The sequence below is a fragment of the Talpa europaea genome (genome assembly GCF_964194135.1).
Source record: "Talpa europaea genome assembly, chromosome: 4".
Classification (NCBI taxonomy): Eukaryota; Metazoa; Chordata; class Mammalia; order Eulipotyphla; family Talpidae; genus Talpa; species Talpa europaea.
In genome coordinates this window covers 82,577,175-82,597,355 of record NC_140070.1, presented here as the reverse complement: position 1 = coordinate 82,597,355, position 20,181 = coordinate 82,577,175, and the positions used below count along the sequence as shown (strand labels likewise).

Genomic DNA, 20,181 nt, shown 5'->3' with positions numbered 1-20,181 from the left:
TTCTGTTACTGTTTACAAAGCTAATATTTTTATTTTGATAATTTATACCATACTTCAATGTAAATTTTGAAGTATCTCAACTTGTTCTTTGGATCAGCTGGGGTATATTTCCTGATTAATATTAGCATATCTCAACAGCAAAGTATATACTTAAAAAATGTTAGGTATTAAAAAGTCAAGGACAATAAAGTTTATAACCTATGGGTTGATTTGTGCAGTTTCACTTTTATAAGCTTTCGTCATCTGGAAACAATGGACTAATTTAGGGAGGAACGGGAGTAAGTGAATAACATAGCATTTAGAATCCAGGATCAAGTCAAATATTGTAGCAAAAGAACACTTAATAAGCAATCAGTTGCAAATATAATGGCAGTAATTCATACTTGAAGGTGTTCTGAAGGTGTTCTGGCTATTCACAGCTACTTTTACAAATTGAGTTCTAGTCCTCATTTGACACAAGAGCATTTCATTTTAAACATGTAGAAAAATGGCAAATAATTTTTACCAAATTATAAATTTTTGCCAAATAATTTAAATAATTTTTACCAAATCATAAATTTGTTTCCTCTATTATAAAAGGTGTCCAAATTACAAAATCTAAAATTTTGAGAAATATACACAACAAATAACCTTTAAAAAATTCACTATTACCATTTTGCAAACTTCCTAGTGTTGCTTTCTTGAATAGTTTTAGGCTTGAAATCAATTATAAGCAGTAATTTTATATATGTCATATATATATATTTTACACATCTAGGCATAAAGAATTACTTTTGAATGAATAAAAACTATCTTTTGGTCAGTAGGTCTAACTTAAATGATATCAAGTCTTCTAGAATAGTAAGATAAAAGGATATTATACTGATCTATCTATAAAATGACATTTTTTTTCTCACAATAAAATTTGGAGACAAAAATATTTATCTAAAAATCACAAAATATGTATTGGCATACTACATTAATATATTAGTATCTTAAAATGTCTGTCAATAGCCATAGTTTAAAAATCCTATCCTATTTTATTACCCAAAAGAAATAATTTAAATTCATCAAATTAATGAAAAGAGAAAAAGCATATTGATTTAAATTATTTTTATTGTGTGAAAATGGCATTAATTCATGATGATTAATAAATGTAGCATATAAAAAATAGGCATTTAGTTGTGAAGTTACTTGGATTGATAAAACAGCTTTTAAAAAAGTTTTAGAATGCCTTAAGAAAACAAATTAAAATTTGGATATATAAACCATTTATTACACTTTATATTTAATTTCAAAATCATTTTATTTACTCTTATTAAATGAATCCAGTAATTATTATATACTATAATAATCACTGTAGGAAACAAAAGTTTTAAAAAAACTTGTATTTACTCTCAAATTAGATGAAAATTATAAACATAGCAAAAGTATGACTTTAGTTTTTTAAAATGAACAAGTATAGATGTTACAAAATGAACCAAAACAAACAAGCTTTCTTCTCTAAAATCCAATGCAAAGTTTATAGCCTATCTTCTTGTGCTGCTTTTCCTCATATTTTAGCCTCCTATCAAATTTAAGTTGTTAGGAATTTTATACCTAAAGTAAATATAAAGCTTTTTATTCAGTGCGCCAAGTAGGTCCCATGTATAAAACTCTTAAGAAATTATGTATGATGCTGACTAGAGTAATAAGTGACTGATTAATGAAAATTTAAGGTATTTAAACATGTGACTAAAATGTGATGTTCTGACATATTAAAAATAACCATACTAAACTGCCTTAGAAATAATTATATGTTATTATCAGATATCAGTCTACTTTCACTATAAGTTATCAACCTAACCAATTTTAACAAGGTGGTAAAGGAATTACACTGTTTAGTCTTGATATTAACATATGTTTTCAATTAAACATAACATTTTGAATCTATTACTTAAAATATGCATCTAAATGTGTGCCTAAACGCCAAAAAGAAAATCCTATAGATGATATTCTTAAGTGCAAGAAAAGTGCTATTATTTTAAATTGAAAAATTATTCTGGAATTATTTCTTATAAAACTAATTTTGAAAAAAAAAAAAGTAATTTTGAGCTAACATTTTTCTTCTTATTGCTTTAGTGTCTCCTGGTTGTAAAGAACAAGTCTCTGGACCTACAGCAGCTTTTTCAATCTTTTTTTGCCTTTAAGATCAAGGCATGAAAGAATTAGACTACGCTAAGAGTCACTAGCTTCTAACAGAACAAGGTAGTTAGAAGGAGCACTTCTTGATCTCTGAAAAGTGTATCCCTTAAAACAGCTGTTTACTGGGACTCCTAATATTATCTCACATAATATTTTTAATTTAAAAAACATTTAGGTAAAAAAAGTATTTTATGCCTCTTTCATTTATTTTGCATTATCAGCAAAGAAAAGAAACAGTCCAAAACTGAACATTCTTCTTGGGTAGCACTTTCAAATAACATAATTTGGTAGAATAGAGATCTGAGAATCTATTTTAAAAAAGGTGTTACTTTGAAATTAGGTGAAATTGGGATGGACACTTCAAACTATTATAAAGCATACCTCAACTTCTATTAGTATATTCTGTGTGTACAGTTCACGTTTGTCAAGTTTTGTCAAGTTAATCAACTCCATTTTTCCAGACACAATTTAAATAAAGCATCTATAGAAAAGTGCAGTCAAGACCATAGTAATTAAATTCTTAAAACTAAATTTTTAGAAAAATATAAAAAGTTAAAAATTTAAGTTATAAATTCCCAAGAGTTTCCCTTCCATACACATGTATCTTACAAAACATGTTTAAGATATAGAAATAAAAACTATTAAACGAAGAGTAAAGAATGTGTGCAGAGTCCATTGGCTCTTTTTCTGAAGATGTTATCCTTCAGGTCATGAGCAGAGAGGGTTAAACCAAAATCAACACAAATCTTCCTTACTTGGTCCAAATGCTCATTCTGTCTGCTGGGCATTTTGTTTCCTTTTTTTTTTTTTTTAAGTCATGAAGAGCATGGGTAAGTAATTATTAGATCAGTTAGATCTTTGGCTAGTAATCTCTTCATGGAAATCATTTGCCCAGTAAAATTCATATTTCTGTCATCAAAGTTCAGTTTTTCTTCTTCGAGAAAGTCCGACCTTCACTTCATCCTGTGATAGTCAGTGCACTCCTCCACATGACTTGGGTTATGAGATCACATCATGAGCATCACTGTTAGGTCTATGTCGCATAACCAAAGGAGGCAGTGGCTTCCCATAGAAATCTATATGAAGAAGGGAAACCAAAAACACAATAGTTATGGCAGATCAAGATTTTTTTGAAAGAATTCATCATTTTCTAATCAATACCTTTAAGACACTCATTTGACAGGTGAAGCAACGGGTAGAGAGAATAAGAAAAAACATTTGAATTCAAGAAAAGGGGAATGAATACATTCTAAACACAGCACTTGGGTAAATTCCTAACTCAAGATCAGAAATTAATCTCAATTTAATAAAAAAGCTATACCTAATGTATACATTACTATTATTGTTGTTGTTTCCAATTATACATTCATGTTATAATGTAACAACAAATATTCAAAATCTATGGAACCTGTCACCAAAGGCCTAATACGTCGGCATTTGCATAACCCACTTTCTTATTCAATGGCTATTCTAGGTATTTGGGAAGAAGAATTAATTATTTTATTAACTTTGTGATAAGTAGGAAACCTATACAATGAGGTTTCAATATTGTTCAGTGATTTGAAACCTATATGACAAAATGGAGTTTTATTTTATATTTCACAAGTTGTTGCTATTCCTAATTAGCACAAGTGGGCTTATAAATTTAGTAGCATATGTAAATCTTCAGTAAGTAATTACATTCTAGCCTATAACTTTAAAATTATTCTAGAGGCATATGTGTTCAGGGTTACTTGAAATAAACATATTTAAAATGTAATAGGGGGGCCTCCCCAGTGGTGCAGCGGTTGAGCGCTGGGCTGCAAAGCTGCCCGCAGCCTCTGCAGCGACGGTTTGATCCCCGGCCACCGGAGAGGGTCCCACATGGAGCACACACTTCTCCTGCCACGTCCACTGCTCCCCTCAGCAGTGTACTTTGTCTGTCTGCCTGTTCTTCCCCGCTCTGGCTCTGGTGAATTCTCTTACCCTCCTGTGCTTCTGACTGTACCCAGTGCTTATATAAATAAATAAATAAATCTTAAAAAAATAATAAAATAAAAGGTATAAGGGGCCCATTTCCTGTTCCGCATGTGTCAGAGTTTTTTTTTATTAATTAACTAACTCCATGATACTGCTACCTCAGCTTTTTTTTTTTTTTTTAGCTAAGTGGTCTGCAGGGGGCTTCAAACGGATGCATACTTACATAACAGACTTTAGAGTCACAAATAAAAGAAAGTTCCTGATTTGACTTCCCCAATGACCCTTATGATCAATAATTTCCCAAATACCCCAAGGCCTTCCACTGGTGCATTATAAGACCCCTGAGAAGCATACCAACACTCTACTCTGTCTGCTGTGAATTGACTGATCTGATCTTAGCGTGGGAATCCCAAAACACCACTCACAAACCCGAATAAAAACATGTGTCCCAGGTTCTGTAGCTCTCTCTACCTGTACCTACTTTAACCTTCTTTACAGAACCCTGAAGACCTGCAGTGTACTTCTTCTAGGACTGGAATTAATGTCTATTTCAATTTCTTGTAGTCTTTTGTTCAGGCTCACCCAACTAGCACTCAGGGCCTCTAACAAATTTAACAAAGTCAACGAAATATAAGGATCTTGAAAATCATCACTCCATTTCAGTAATAAATAAAAAACTGAACAGAGTGTAAAATCAACAACTCTTCTGGATCCGAAAGAGAAGGGAGGTCACAGGAAACCACTGCCCCCAACACTGGAGAGACTGATAGGTGAGTACAGGGATTTATCATGCAGATAGATTCTCATAACCGGAAACTGCCAAGGGAACCAGTGCCCAGCTAGGAAAACTTAAAAATTCACAGCCCAGAGGCACAGGCTCACTAAAAGACTGAGGCCTACTCACAGGACTACAGAATGCTTCCCCAAATGCCATATCTCGCTATCGCAATCACCAGCAGTTCCCTTTTTCCCCCCCCCTAAAGATTTATTTATTTATTTATACAAGAACTGGGGTATAGGCTGGATCCATGGGAGGGTGAAAGGATTCACCAGAGACAGAGCGGGGAACAGAAGAGGCAGACTGATGAAGTACACTGCTGAGGGGAGCAGTGGGCTAGGCAGGAGAGATCTGCCCCGCCATGTGGGACCCTCGCAGGCCGGTGGGGATCAAACAGGCACTGCAGAGGCTGCGGACAGCTTCACAGCACTGCGCTCAACTGCCTGTGCCACCAGGGGAGGCTCATCCAGCAGTTCCCTTTAGCAAGCACATCACCTGGCTATCAAGGAAAAATCACCAGGCATACCAAAAGGTAAAAAATACAATTTGAAGAGATAGAGCAAACATCAGAACCAAACATGACAGGGATGTTGGGGCTATCCTTGAAATTTAAAACAATTATAATTCATATCCTGAGGGGGTTTGGTGGATCAAGTGGGACAGAGTTCAAGGACAGATGAACAGAGAGATGGAACGCAGAGAGATAGAAATCTATAAAAGAACCAAGCAGAAATGTCAGTAATCACAAGCACTGTAACTGAAATAAAAATACCTCTGATGGTCTTTTCCAAGCAATTATAAATTCAAAGCAATTACAAAGCTCCAAAGGTGCACTAATAAATCACAATGTAGTAGTATAACATAGAGAATTAAAGGTATGGATTTCGGGCCTCCCTGGTGGCGCAGCGGTTGAGCACTGGGTTGCGAAGCTGCCTGCAGCCTCTGCAGTACCGGTTCGATCCCCGGCTGCTCCCTGGCCACCAGAGGAGGGTCCCACATGGCACGCAGACCTCTCCTGCCGCCCGCTGCTCCCCTCAGCAGTGTACTTCGTCAGTCTGCCTGTTCTGCTCTTCGCTCTGGCTCTGGTGAATTCTCTCACCCTCCCATGCTTCTGACTGTACCCAGTGCTGGTATATATAAATAAATAAATCTTTAAAAAAAAAAAAATAAAAAAAAATAAAGGTATGGATTTCAAAATTCCGCCATTTATTGGCTATGTAACCTTGGGGTACAAGTTCTTCATGAACAAAAGGAAAGTTATCACTGTTCACCTAAGAAGTCCATTAGGAGAATTAAAATGAAATAATGTACCTCAAGTGCTACCTATATGCTAGGCACACAGCATACACCATTATTACTGCTATAATTAAAATTATCATTATTGTTATTGCTGAATTAAAATTCTAACAGATACTCAATTGTTTTCATAAATTAGAAAAACAAAAATAATAAATAAAATAAAAAATGCCCTTTCTTGAATTCAAAGTTAATGAAAAATTTTGAAACGTAACAGAACTCACAATTAAACCACAGTAAATATATTTTCTAATATATTTTTTCAGGTAGAATTTAAATTATGCTTCTAAAAAGATAAATACATATTAGGAAGTATCTTTTTCTTTCTCCCAAAATTATTTTATTTCTGCAGTTCATTTTGTATTAGTTCTTAGTCAGAAAATTAAATCACCCTATTCAAAATTGGTTCCTAACTGTCTTAACTGTAAGATATATAAGTCCATTTTAGCACCCAACTACTTAATTGCTAACAATTTTAATAAAGCGTTCAAACTTTTTAAAATGAAAAATTAAATAGTAAAACTATACACAAAATGTTATCTTCCCTCTAATTTTAATATTTGAAAATATTCCTTTGTGCATTTATTAATGTTAACTAACAGTATATTTGATTCATTTGTCATAAGATATAATACATGAAACATAACATTGATACAAGTATGGATTGAAAGTGTTTACAAAGTGCAAATATATTAGCTTTTTAAGTTACTTCTCTGAATTCATCTCTCTTACCTGTGCCAGCTTTATAGGCAATAAAAACAATTAAAAAAGTGAATCAAATCAAGGTAAATGCCCATAATCAGAGAAAAAGTAAGACTCTGACTTAAAAATTCCCAGCCTGACTATAATTATTTTTCATCTTTATAAATTTTTTAAATACAAATTAATTACAGTCAACAAGCATCTATTTCAGTAGAAACTTCATCTAGTATCTCTTATCTACTTCCCATCAACCAAATACAAAGAAATGTATAAGGAAAACCAGATGTAATTATATAGTTGTCACCTATAAGCACCTTAGATAGAGATATTAAACACTAAAAGCTAGTATTTTTATTAAAACTTTTCATTTATTATACCGACTTTCTTTTTCATTAATGAAAGAGTCTTGACCATACTTTTTTATAAAACCCAAGCTCAGTATACTTCATTTTAATATTCAGTAGTTGAGTATCTTATTATGAGTAGAAAAAGAACAAAAATGTGGCATCATCGTTAAGTACAATGAGCATATGTAGGAAACCACAGTTTTATAACACAATAAATATGTATTATATTTAAATTAAATTATTTTAAAACCTTTACCTTTTCATAATTGCACAAATATATAATAAACACAAGCTAAGATTATTTTTACCTATCTAAGGTAAATAGCAAATCAAATTACATACAAGTCAAATGCACTTAAGAATAAAAATAAATAAAAAATTTAAAAACGTATAATGGAAAAGGATAGTTGTGGATTGAAAAGGCTCCCCAAAATAAAAGTTTGTTGAAGGACTGAAGAAAAATGCATGTAACATGTACAGATATTTGAAAACTGATCCTTTTGCATTACCATTATGACGTGTTTCACCAAGAGGTTCAAGTTTTGGAAGTCTAGTGACTTTGGGGGTTCCCCAGCCAACTAAAGAAAAAGAAAAACATTTTAAAGCACTGTTAAATAATGTCTCTTTACGTCTGTTGAGAGTGTTTCCTTCTTAGACAAGATGTGTGCAATATTCAATTTTAATTCAAATACATTGAATGACACAGGGGCAAATTGACATAAATCTATTCAATGATTTTTATTTAAAGATGTAATTATTGATTGGTAACATCAGCAGTAAGTTTCTATTTACCTTTATTTAGCTGAAAATATAAGCACCTCCATTGCCATCATTAATATAACCTTTAACTACTACTATTCTAACCCCTAACAAGGGCTGAAAAAATTGTTTATTAGATTGAAATGAATCTTAAAATCATACTCAAAGGAAAATGTTAACATGCAAAGTCTTCTAGCAAGGCTAAAAGAACACTATAATGTATTCATTTAGATACTTTTTGAGCTCTTAAAGTAGCATGCATAGTCTCCCATCCAAGTACTAACCAGGCCCGACCCTGCTTAGCTTCCGAGATCAGACGAGATCGGGCGCGTTCAGGGTGGTATGGCCGTAGACAAAAACTACCATGAGATACCATCTTACACCAGTGAGAATGGCACATATTAAAAAAACTAGCAACAACAAATGTTGGCGAGGGTGTGGAGAAAAAGGAACTCTTCTGCACTGTTGGTGGGAGTGCAAACTGGTCCAACCACTGTGGAAAGCTGTGTGGAGATTTCTGGACCTACTAAACATAGAGCTTCCATATGACCCAGCAATCCCACTCCTAGGTATTTACCCAAAGGACACAGAAACATCAATTCCAAAGAACACCTGCACCCCTATGTTTATAGCAGCACTGTTTACAATAGCTAAGCTTTGGAAACAACCCAAATGCCCAAAAATAGATGACTGGATCAAGAAGATGTGGTACATATATACCATGGAATATTACTCAGCATTCAAAAAAGATAAACACATGCAATTTGCTGCAACATGGATGGCGCTGGAAGGGATCATGCTCAGCGAAATAAGCCAAAAAGAAAAAGAAAAATACCGGATGGTCTCACTCATAGCAGGAATCTAGAAAACTTAAATAAGGGACCAGGAAAATGAATAACTATAAGAAAGTGAAAATCAAAATCAACAAAAAACTATGAACCAGAGACACTTTTAGGGGGGCGGGGGCGGGAGGGGAGGGATTGGGGTCAGAATGGGGGGCTGCAATTGTATGGGGAATATAACAATAAAATTTATAAAAAAAAAAAAAAATAAAGTAGCATGCATAGTGCTGAAAAATTGTAATTACCCAGCATTAGTATGTGTTTACATGCAACACTGTTTTCCTCTTAACAACTGCGCAATCAATACATATGTTAGAAATATAATGGGGAAATCCATACATCTTGGTTTCAAATATTAATTTTCAAGGATAAACATCCAATTTTTTCAAAGCTCATGTTAGCCGTCCATTCATTAAGTTTAAACTCCTTTTAGCAATCTGGGTACTAACATTTCAAATGGGACTTGAATCCATTCTAGGAAGATTTCCTAAAGTTCTTACCATTTTTTCCTTTGTAAATTTTTTGTTTGATTAAAAAAACAACATATACACTGACAAATTTTGAACAAAGTAGACAGAACAAAGTATTCTATCTTTTTCACAGGTACAGATAATGAATCTTACTAACTAAAAATGATTTAATTCTTTTTCTTTTTCTCCATTGCTTAAAGCATTATTTCTAAATTCTGCATCACTATCAATTTACTCACCAGGAGGAGGAGGTGGAGGTGGTGTTGGACTCTTTGGAGTAGAAGAATCATCAGTATTCACTGGTTCTACCCGGTGACTCCGCTTTATTCTTAGCTTCTTAGTTTTCTTTTTACTGTTATCTATAAGAATATAAACATGGAACTTTATGCCTTTGGGAAAAAGTAAACTTCAATAGTAAGAAATTAAGAATAAAACTAAAGTATTGATATTATTCTCATTAGCTGGTATCGTCATGAATATCTAAATGAATCTTGAACAAATTACTACTAATAATGAAACCTGCCTTCACTAAGAATAAATTGCTTAAATGATTGCTTATTGAATGATTAATGAATATGACACAAACAGCAAAATGTCTGTATCTTCGGTTCACAGTACAAAGTTAGTTTACAATTACAAAAGTTACATATATTTTCCAAATGTTACATTAAGTAAATATAATTGTCTAACTGCAGGCATTTCCATGAAACACAGATGGCCTGATGAAAGCACATATGTGTTGATTTATCTCAGGAGGATATGCAGAATGATCCAAGGGATAACTGATTCTAGAATAATGATCTGAAATGTAAAAAATGACCCCAATAAAATCTAAAGACATTACCCATTAAAATATCCCCCAAACAAGCTATGCCCAATATAAATATATTTAAGCAAATCACATTAGTAGACATTGCAGAATTGAATTTATGTTCTTTCTCAAAATGATTATTTACAGACTGTCACTTAAGCACATATAAACATTTTGAGGCCATCCATGTTGTTAACATATAAACTGCAATAATGTAAATCAGGATAGCATAGCAGTTGAATAACCAAACATGAAATTCATTGAAATATTTTAATTGACAATCCCAAACTGCTACATTTGTGTGTATATATACATACATATGTAATACATTTTTAACATGAGAATTATGTTACATAAGAAATAACCAACATCTATGAAGCAAAGAGAAATGCAAACATTTATAATGCATTGTTTTTCTAAATAAGTGTCATTTGAAACATTTACTCCAATGGGAACAAAAACGTATTTTCACAACCACACCTGTAAGCTTTTTTTTTTTTAAAGATTTTTTTTTTTTTAATAGAGGCATGTTTATTTATTTATTTATTTGTTTGTTTTGTTTATACATACACTGGGTACAGTCAGAGGCGCGGGAGGGTGAAAGAATTCACCAGAGCCAGAGCGGGGAGCAGAGCAGGCAGAAGGACTGAAGTACACTGCTGAGGGGAGCAGTGGGCGGCAGGAGAGGTGGACCCTCCTCCGGTGGCGGGGGAGCAGCCGGGGATCGAACCGGCGCCACAGAGGCCGCGGGCAGCTTCGCAACCCAGCGCTCTACCGCTGCGCCACCGGGGAGGCCCCTACACCTGTAAGCTTTAAAGCTGGGAGAAAGGAGAGAGAGCCAACAGTACCAAAGGATCCTTTATAATAGGCAGTAGTTCAGTCATGGAAGAGAAGTGGATGTGGAGCAGACACCTAAAGTGAGGGTCTCAGCTTAGCCACAGACAAAATGTTTGATCATGAACAAGCTACTCAACTTTTCCAAACTCTGGTTTCCTCATCATTATCATGAGAATAATATACTCTAGGACCGCTGTGTTCAATCATATCAGCCATCTGAAATCATGTTGCTAAGTATAAGATATGTTAATTATAGTAATTATTATAGTTATATGACTATTGTAGATATTTCTATATTATATTTTCAAATCACTTGCAAATACCTTTGCTGGTTAGTAATGCAAATTGTTAGAGTTCTTTCAATATATTGGGAAAACATATTAAGTCTCCTTTCCATTTAATCCTGTTCATAGTGCTATATGGAAATGAATATGACAGTCCTAAATTCCCAACTTACAAAAACAATTAAATTTCAAATCTTTGTATTCACTACACAGCAGAATATCCATGTTACCTAATCTTCATCTCAGGGATAGAGATCTTAATTTCATAAACTCTCTTGATACTGTACAAAAATTCTTACACACAATGGAACCAACTTACTAACTAGGAATGGCAGGGAAGTAATGATTACTGGATATTGCCTTGAGCTAGAAATACTGTAGGGTTATTTTTACTATAAATAACCCTAAAGTCCCTGTGAGAAAAGATTAAGATGCTTATCTTCACTTTAGAGATGAGGAAACCAAGACTGAAGATATACGGTAGCACATATCTAATAGATGGGAAAGTCAGGATTCTATCCCAAGTTGTCTATTTTCAAACACAGGCTGTCGCTCTATGACACCAAGAGACATGAACATAACGATTTAGAAAAAGAAAAGAATAATGAGTGGGAGCTTTTATATGATACTAAAATAAAAAGAAAGTTAACTATTTGATGAATATTTTTTAAAAGGTAACTGACTATTTCTGGATCCTTTAGAAATAATTCAATAAAGGAAATGATGCTGCTTGTAGCCTCAGGCTTAAGAACAACATGGTAACAACAAAATGCCTTAAAGGTATTAAATACATTTTAAGAATCTCTGGAGGTATGCTGCATTCCAAATTTATGAAAATGGAATTTTCTGCTAAAATGCTTTTAAGTTGTAAATAACTACATTTTAAGGTATAATGAATAAAAGTGTTAAGTTAGGAAATTATTGACTAAGAATCATGATTAGTTACAGAATTTGAAGACAAAATAGAATTTTTATGAAAATAACACATGGAATATGTATAATTAATTTTAATATATAATATACAGTAAAGTTATTAAAATTATATATGTTATATATACATTAAATAACTAGATTTAACACCTGATTCTGATGATCGCTGGTCTGTCTCATCTTCATTCTCCAGCTGCTGTGTTAATGCCTCCTTACAATTTTCCACTATTCCAAACTCATTGTTTTTTTGGCTACTATCACTGATCTGGCTCTCTGTCTCCAAATGCTCATGAGCCGGGCTATGTTTCAGAGAGCAGCTATCACAGTCATTCTCCTTACTTTGCTTCTTTTTTTCTTTTTCAAGCTTTTTTTCATTCTAACAAAAATGAAATATAACTTTAATATAACAATTGTATTTCAAGACAGTTTTAAGGGAGAAATCAAATGATGAAGGAGTATTCTGTCACTTCAGGTCACTGTGATTTTTATTTAAAAATTATTTGTTGAATGTATCATTAAAGCATGCCAACACCAAACATTCAGAAAACACAAATAATATAAAGAAAGAAAACAAGTATTATCCACAAGCTGGAAATGACCACTATTTGGTAAACAGTTAATGAAGAGATGCTTTGCTTTGTTTACCCCCACGCACATACATACACCACCTTCAAACACAGATACATGGGATTGTTTCCCTCTATATATACATATTTGTGTACTTTTTTGAAAAAAAAAATGAAGTTTTAATTTAAAAATACATATTTTCTTTCCTGTCAATGAATATATGAAGTGCTTTAGAACAATGTCTGATAGGTAGGATAGCGTTAGCGAAGTATCATTTCATGCCATTATATAAGCATTAGCTCTTATTATTTTAATCAACTACATTATCATTTTGAATGGTTATGACTTATTTTACCAACTACCAATCAATAGACAGAGACTTATTATCAATTTTTTGCTATAAGAAATATAATTGTTAAATTAGTTCTTTAGAATTCCTAACAAGAAAACTGCTGATCAATGGGTAAATCACATTTTAAAATGTGATATATTACAAACTGCCCTTAAGAAAACCTAGTAAATTTATGTCATAGACAAAATTACTGAGAAAGTGATAGCCTCACATCTTTTTTAAGGCTTTATATCACTGTCAATTTTTTATATCTCGACCATATTAATAAATATTTTATCCTAGTGTTGGTTCATTTTGATTTATTTTAATAATTTTTTGATTATTAGTAAAGATAAATAATGCTGTCATTTTTATTTTTTCTTTATATGACTATTCATGGTAACCTAATATCCATTTTCTGTTAAGATTGTCATTTCATACTAATTCTTAAAGGGTCTTTTTTTGTCCTATGTGTTTCACATATTCATTTGGGTTTGTTTGGGATTCTGATTTCTTGCATTTACTTTGTAGAACAGATCTTTAAAAATAACTATATTAAGACGTATATATTTTTAACTTCATGATTTCTGGCTTGATTGTCCTGCTTTGAAAGTTGTTCTTCCATGTATATAAATATTTAACTACATTACTTGCTAGAATTTTTTTTTTAAAGATTTATTTATTTATTTATACAAGAACCAGGGTACAGGTCAGATTTGTGGGAGGGTGAGAGGATTCACTGAAGACAGAGCAGTGAACAGAACAGGCAGACTGATGAAATACTGCTGAGGGGAGCAGTGGGCGTGACAGGAGAGGTCTGACCCGCCATGTGGGGGGACCCATCTGGCTGGCCGGGATCCAACTGGCGCTGCAAAGGCTGAGGACAGCTTCACAGTGCGGTGTTCAACCTCCTGAGCCACCAGGGGAGGCCCATTACTTGCTAGAATTTTAAAGCTTTTTTAAAAATAAACTTAAGTGTTTTGAAATCTAATTTGGCAGAGAGTGTTCAGTAGTTGCACTTTTTTTCTTCCAATGATTCAGTTTTTCTAACATCCTCTTCTCTTAGATTTGAAATTACTTTTATCTTAAAATAAATGCTCATACTTAATTAGGTTTGATACTATTTGTTCCATCAGTCTGCCTCTTGTAGAACCAAGGCCTCATTTTTTATTTTCTGTAATAAAATTAGAGGAAGAAAAGGTGCTTCTCTATAATACAACACTTTAAATGAGAAGGTCTATGGGGAGGGGTAGAAAATTTGCTTCATGAAAAGGAGACTATGCAACATTTCATTTTTTACTTATTTTCCTACAATTACCATAGTTTAAAAGCATAATAACTGAACTCTTCCTATGACACTAATTAATTCAGGAACTTTCAAGTATTGTTCACATCTTCATAGTGTGAAAAGTATAATGTTGCTAGAATCACTCAGGACTCCTAATTTCAACCATGGTACAATACTATAAAGTAATTCACCATTATTTACAGCAAAGTATCTTTTACACATATAGTAAATTACTGGTTTAAAGTGAAAAAAGAAAATTGATTTCCATTTTCCTCTGCCAATATTTTTTAAAGAACATAAAGTAGAACTTGACATACAATATTTAAGAGGATGGAGACAAAACAATAACTCATTATTAAGACAGCTTAATTGCATATAGAAAAGCATATACTTAAGATAAATGTACTGGGGCTAAGTATAAATAACCTCTGGTACAACTAAACTACACAAATATCTTGTGTTACCAATTATTTTGCAAAATGAAGCACTATTAAAACTATCCAATCATCTTCTTACCTGTGGAGCTGCCTCCCTCCTCAGCAGCAGCCCCAAGGAAGAAACAATCATCCACCTTTCCAGTAAGCACCTGTGTGAAAGGAGGCAGTAACAGGGGAAGGAGAACAGAGAATGTAGGGGTAGGACCAGTAAGCCAGCTGCCATATTTAGCACTGAGCTAATGAATGGAAGTTTAAGTAGCAATGCCTCTAGGGAAGGATGGCTGCTGAAGGCAAAAGAAGGACCAGTGCAAATTCCAGACACCAGAAAATGAAAACAAAGATACACACACACAAACACATACAAAACTTCATAATTAAAATCTGCAAATTAATTTTGGTAAAATTCCTAACAATTGAAACAAGTAATATTTGGATATGGGAGAATTTATTAGTTTCAAACATCCTTAAGTATCTTGGAAAACCAGAAAATCATTTAAATACTCTTAACAATCATAAGCATCTAAATATCACTATAAAGGAATAATAACAGCAATAGTGATAAACACAAAGTTATTAAGCATAAATATATTGCTACCATTTCAAATAAATGTCAAGATTTATAGAACAGCAATTATGACAAGCTGTTATATTCAATCTTCATTTTTATTCTCATTTAATTATGAAGTCATGTTTCCTTTTTCATACTAGATCAAAAAGTAAATTTAAAGAATGAAAAGCAAACCTTTACCCCAAATCTCCATTCAATTACTTTCAAAAATAACTGACCTTGAGTGAAACACTTCTCTCTACCAGCCAGTCCAAACTCCTCACTTTCTTTCTCAACTTCTAACTTTTAACTCAAGATACAAAAAATAATATTTGCCATCATCCATACCTCAATGATTACAGATGCAATTGGCTGGAAAGGATTAACAATAACCGGTTCTGGGTCCAACTCAGCCAAACCACTCTTTCCATCAAGTTCAGCCTGCTCCCGCTCTCTTTGTTCTCTATTGTTGAAGGAGAAAAATTTGGAATTCCATAAGAGAAAATGCTGAACCATGTTTAACAACATTTGTGATAGAAACAAGACTCTAAATGTTAGCAATTTAAACATTTGTACATGGCTAGGTAGGAAGTCTCTACTCCCGTGTAAAGATCCATTATTTGACTATTAAAACAAAGAAATGCCAAAAATAGCACTCCCATCAGTAACTTTTTAATGTTAATGGTAAATATTATCTATGTCTCAAGGTTTATTTTTATGATTTTATTAATTGCCATCCCAAACCAATGCTGTCCTCTCCACCGATGTTAATCCTCATAAAGACTATCAAGTTGTATATCATATACGAACAACTTTATAACTGTTGCTTTGTAAAATAGAAGAAGCTTTAAAAAAAACTGTCCTGTATCACTCAGAATAAATAGTTTCCTATCAGTAACTAGTGAAATGTTTACTGTTTCTGTGATTTATAGTTAAAACTATGCCACACATGAAGAGTTAGTTACTTGAACTATCTGAAGAGAGAAAAATGAACATTGTTGGCCTGCAGGGAGACTATTTAGTAAAACAATATAGATGTTTGTTATTTAACATTTATTAATTATATTATTTCAAATATCTACTATGTTATACTATTTTCACATACGAACAATAGCTTATTTTACCGTTTTTCAAAAATATCTGAATCAACTAGATTGTAGTTAATGAAGTAATTTTTTTAAATAAATTACTTCTCTCTAAATGCCAATTTACTGTAAATTATGGATTCTCTGCTCAATAAAAGAGGCCACATACTACAAGTAGCATGAGTAGTGAGAAAGAAGGAAAGGAACTGCATTAATACAATAGTTCGCCATAATATAACCTAGAAAATCTTCATGGAAAAGATAAAAACTTGGAAGAAAAAAAGAATTTATCCAACTTAATTTCTTGGTGCTTTTGTTTCTTTAAGGAAAATCAGAAAAATCTTCAGAGAAGGCTGTATCTTTTATTTTTATAAGACTATAAAGGATGTATTTATGTGAATGAGTGTTTGTATTGAACTTTGTATTATAAAAATACATAGTAGTACAGAAAATTCTTACAGGAACTAAAAATTCATCTTGGCAGTTGTCATAATCACCTATCTTCATTCTTTCTTGGAAGTATCAAGGGATGACTCACCTGTTCATATCATTTAACATTTGGGAATAGAGTTACCTCTATAAATATTTCTTTCCATTAAGCCCTATCTCAGAGTTAAATGAAAGATACCAGTAATCAGAGGATTTTCTTGTCTGTGTGCACCTCACAAAAGCTTCACCAAAGGAGTTAGTGGTTTCTTTCTACCATGCTCGAACTATCAAAATGTTAAAGCACAGGGCCTCCCTGGTGGCACAGGGGGTTGAGCGCAGCACTGTGAAGCTGTCCGCAATCTCTGAGTATGAGTGCAATCCCTGGCCAGCCAGGGAGATACCCACATGGCGCAGGAGACCTCTCCTGTTTTGCCCACTGCTCCCCTCAGCAGTGTTTTCGGTCCGTCTGCCTGTTCTGCTCCCCACTCTGTCTGGTGAATCCTCTCACCCTCCCGCACCTCTGGCCTGTACCCCAGTTCTTGTATGCATAAATAAATCTTTAAAAAAAAAAAGTTAAAGCACATGTAAGGCCCATGTTACTTAGGTAGATGGAAGACAACTTTGGAGCTTGTAGGAGCTCAATTAAAAATCTTTTCATTTCTCTCTTTCCCTATCATGCAATAATCCAGAAGAGAAAGAGAACTCTTAGAATTCACAAAATTCAATGTCTAATCAAATCTGAGTTCTTTTCTGGCAGCATTAAGATTATTATAAGCTATTCAATGGTAGAATTTATATAATCATTACTTTTTGAATTCTGGTAATTTAATCAAAAATTCCTCTTCGGTAACCTTTTTTAAATAATTCTGAAATACTAGTATTAAATATTAATATTAAAATGTTTAAACTATGTTTAACAATTTCATTTACTTTCTGATAAAACTAGTGTTGAAGATCAGATTTTGTTTCAGTTGATTAATCCAATAATGGCTTACTTTCTATTTTTGCTGAGAGTAAAGAAGAGTTTTTCAAATCTATTGATACACTGGGTCCAATAATTATTGTAGGAGATGCCCTGTGATTCATGGGATATTTATTAGGGCCCTTGTCAGCTACCCATGTCAGTGGCACCCCCATCCACCTCAACCCCCACCTCCAACTATAACAAGTAAATACATCACTAGGCATTTTCAAATGTCCTCTAAGAAGCAAAATCATCCTGTGGACTGAGAACCACTTCACAAAAGGTACCCACATAAGAAATAAAAAGCAATAATCATACAACTCTAGGAAATAATAAATACCTAAGGACTAAACTGAACTACTGTTAACACTAACTGGAAAATTAGAAAATTATTACCTGCACTGTGTAGAGAAAGATCCACAGAAATAGAAAATTTACCTATTGTCTTCCTCTATACAGAAATGGAAAATTGAATAAATAAAACTAGTAAGTTATTTATAAAACCATCGTTTTCTAACTTCTGAAATGCATTGTGGTACCAAGAAAATTTCAGTCTCTTTATTACCTTTCTTCCCGTAATTTTCGCACACGTTCAGCCCTTTCTCTTTTCTCTTGTTCCTCAAGAGCACGCTGCTCTGTTGTGTCTTTTTGGATGCGTTCATTTAAGGCATCAAAGTCTCTTGCAATGATATGTAGCAGCCAATACAGGCCTTTTTTAATGGACTTGTCAATTTTCTTTCCATATCCCAAGACTGCTGAACAAGGTTCCTGGAAAACAGCAATTACTTGACTTAAAGTTTAAAACTAAAAGTTCTCCATACAAATATACTCATAAACCATAAACCCATTTAAATTAGTGGTAATATAACGCAAGAAGTCAATGCTAGTTATATAATTTTAAATAAACTCATTGGATGACAAAATTGAACTGCTGAAAGAAAAATACCCTACTTATTAGAAATACCTGGAAGTTTTCATTCCATACCATGGAATGTAACCGTAAACATCTATTAAGACTGACAGCTTAATGATCACTTTATTAGATGATTAAAACCTCTGTCCATCTTTCTTAAAATTGTGCAACTCCTCTGATACGATTTTTCAAGTCATTAGAAACCTATCCTAGTTTAAATTTTCTAATACTTCTTTATAGTTTTACAAAATTTATCATATGACGTGTATATACATTACAGATTCTGTCAGTAATACCTTAAACAAGAGCCAATTTTAAGATATTAGAAATCACGAAAGTTTGTAGAAGTACCTACTAATAGAAACAATAAGACCATGTTGAGTAATGTCAACAGAATAGAGAGAATGTGATTTCTTAGTAAAAAGAAAAATTCATATAAAATACTAGCAGATTATTTTGTTAGTTGCTTACACCATATTGTCTATCACCTTTCCAAAAACAAAGTTTTACTGAATATGTCAAAGGGAAAAAAAAAAAAAAAAAACCCCAAACTTACTATTTGACATAGGCACTTGTGTTCATTGACCAATTTTTCTAGAGAAAGACACTCAATCACATCAGCTTCTCCTAAAGCTCCTTCCTTGTCTTGTTTGTTTGCCAACCTAGAGAGACAAATGAAGTAGTTGTATAGCAAATATAGAACTGGATGGTCACTGGAAAATATTATGACCATTATTCTTCTTATTCCAAAGTTCTAAGACTACTCTATAGGCTTTAGAAAGTAATGTCATATGTATTTCATCATTTTACCTTTACTTATAACTGCTAAAATGTTTTATAAAAATTGCTCTGTAAAAGGGATATTGTGTTGTCAAAAAAAAAAAAAAGCCAATAAGAAAAGCTACAAACAAGAAAAAAAAAGTGGACTAGTTTCTATAGCCCTCACTTTCACATTAACTATATCCTTACTTTATCAAACTAGTTTGCATTCTGATATAAATGCCTTTATCTCACGTCTAAAACTTCTAAAAATATAAGGTTTATCATGTTACAAATGCCTAAATAGTAACTCTGAGTTTGTAATATTGGGAACTATCAGCCTTTCCATTGAGTGAATGCATAGACATAAATATGGAATTTATTGGAGAGGGGAGACTACTTTTTCTGATTACTCTTCATGGCACTGTGCATAAAAAGTATTACTCAATTAGGGGCAAATTTGGTGAACAACAAAATGAAAACCAAAATAGGATCTGGGAAACATAGGAATTACCAGAAAATATTACTATATGCCAATGAGGTGGCAGAGGTAAAAAATTTAATGAAACACTGTCTTGGTGAGGGTTTGATACTTCAGGCAAATACACATTTTAATATAAAAACAAAGAATATATATGTTCATCATATAAACATTATACAAATAATGAATCCCTGTCATCTCT

The 20,181-nt window shown here is 33.0% G+C and overlaps 1 protein-coding gene across 3 annotated transcripts in view; it reads right to left on the bottom strand.

The window, feature by feature from the left end:
• Positions 1-3,162: 3,162 nt before the first annotated feature.
• ARL13B (ARF like GTPase 13B) overlaps positions 3,163-20,181 on the bottom strand; it is a gene marked incomplete at both ends in the record, with an annotated part of 50,117 nt that continues 33,098 nt past the window's right edge. For 2 of the 3 annotated variants that reach the window (XM_084231285.1, XM_084231287.1), the window contains 7 exons: positions 3,163-3,239; positions 7,755-7,823; positions 9,556-9,675; positions 12,329-12,554; positions 15,697-15,811; positions 18,392-18,594; positions 19,296-19,401. In XM_084231285.1, coding sequence (XP_084087411.1) covers positions 3,163-3,239; positions 7,755-7,823; positions 9,556-9,675; positions 12,329-12,554; positions 15,697-15,811; positions 18,392-18,594; positions 19,296-19,401 — 916 coding nt within the window. The remainder of the gene's footprint in view (positions 3,240-7,754; positions 7,824-9,555; positions 9,676-12,328; positions 12,555-15,696; positions 15,812-18,391; positions 18,595-19,295; positions 19,402-20,181) is intronic. The other variant, XM_084231286.1, reaches the window with a different exon arrangement.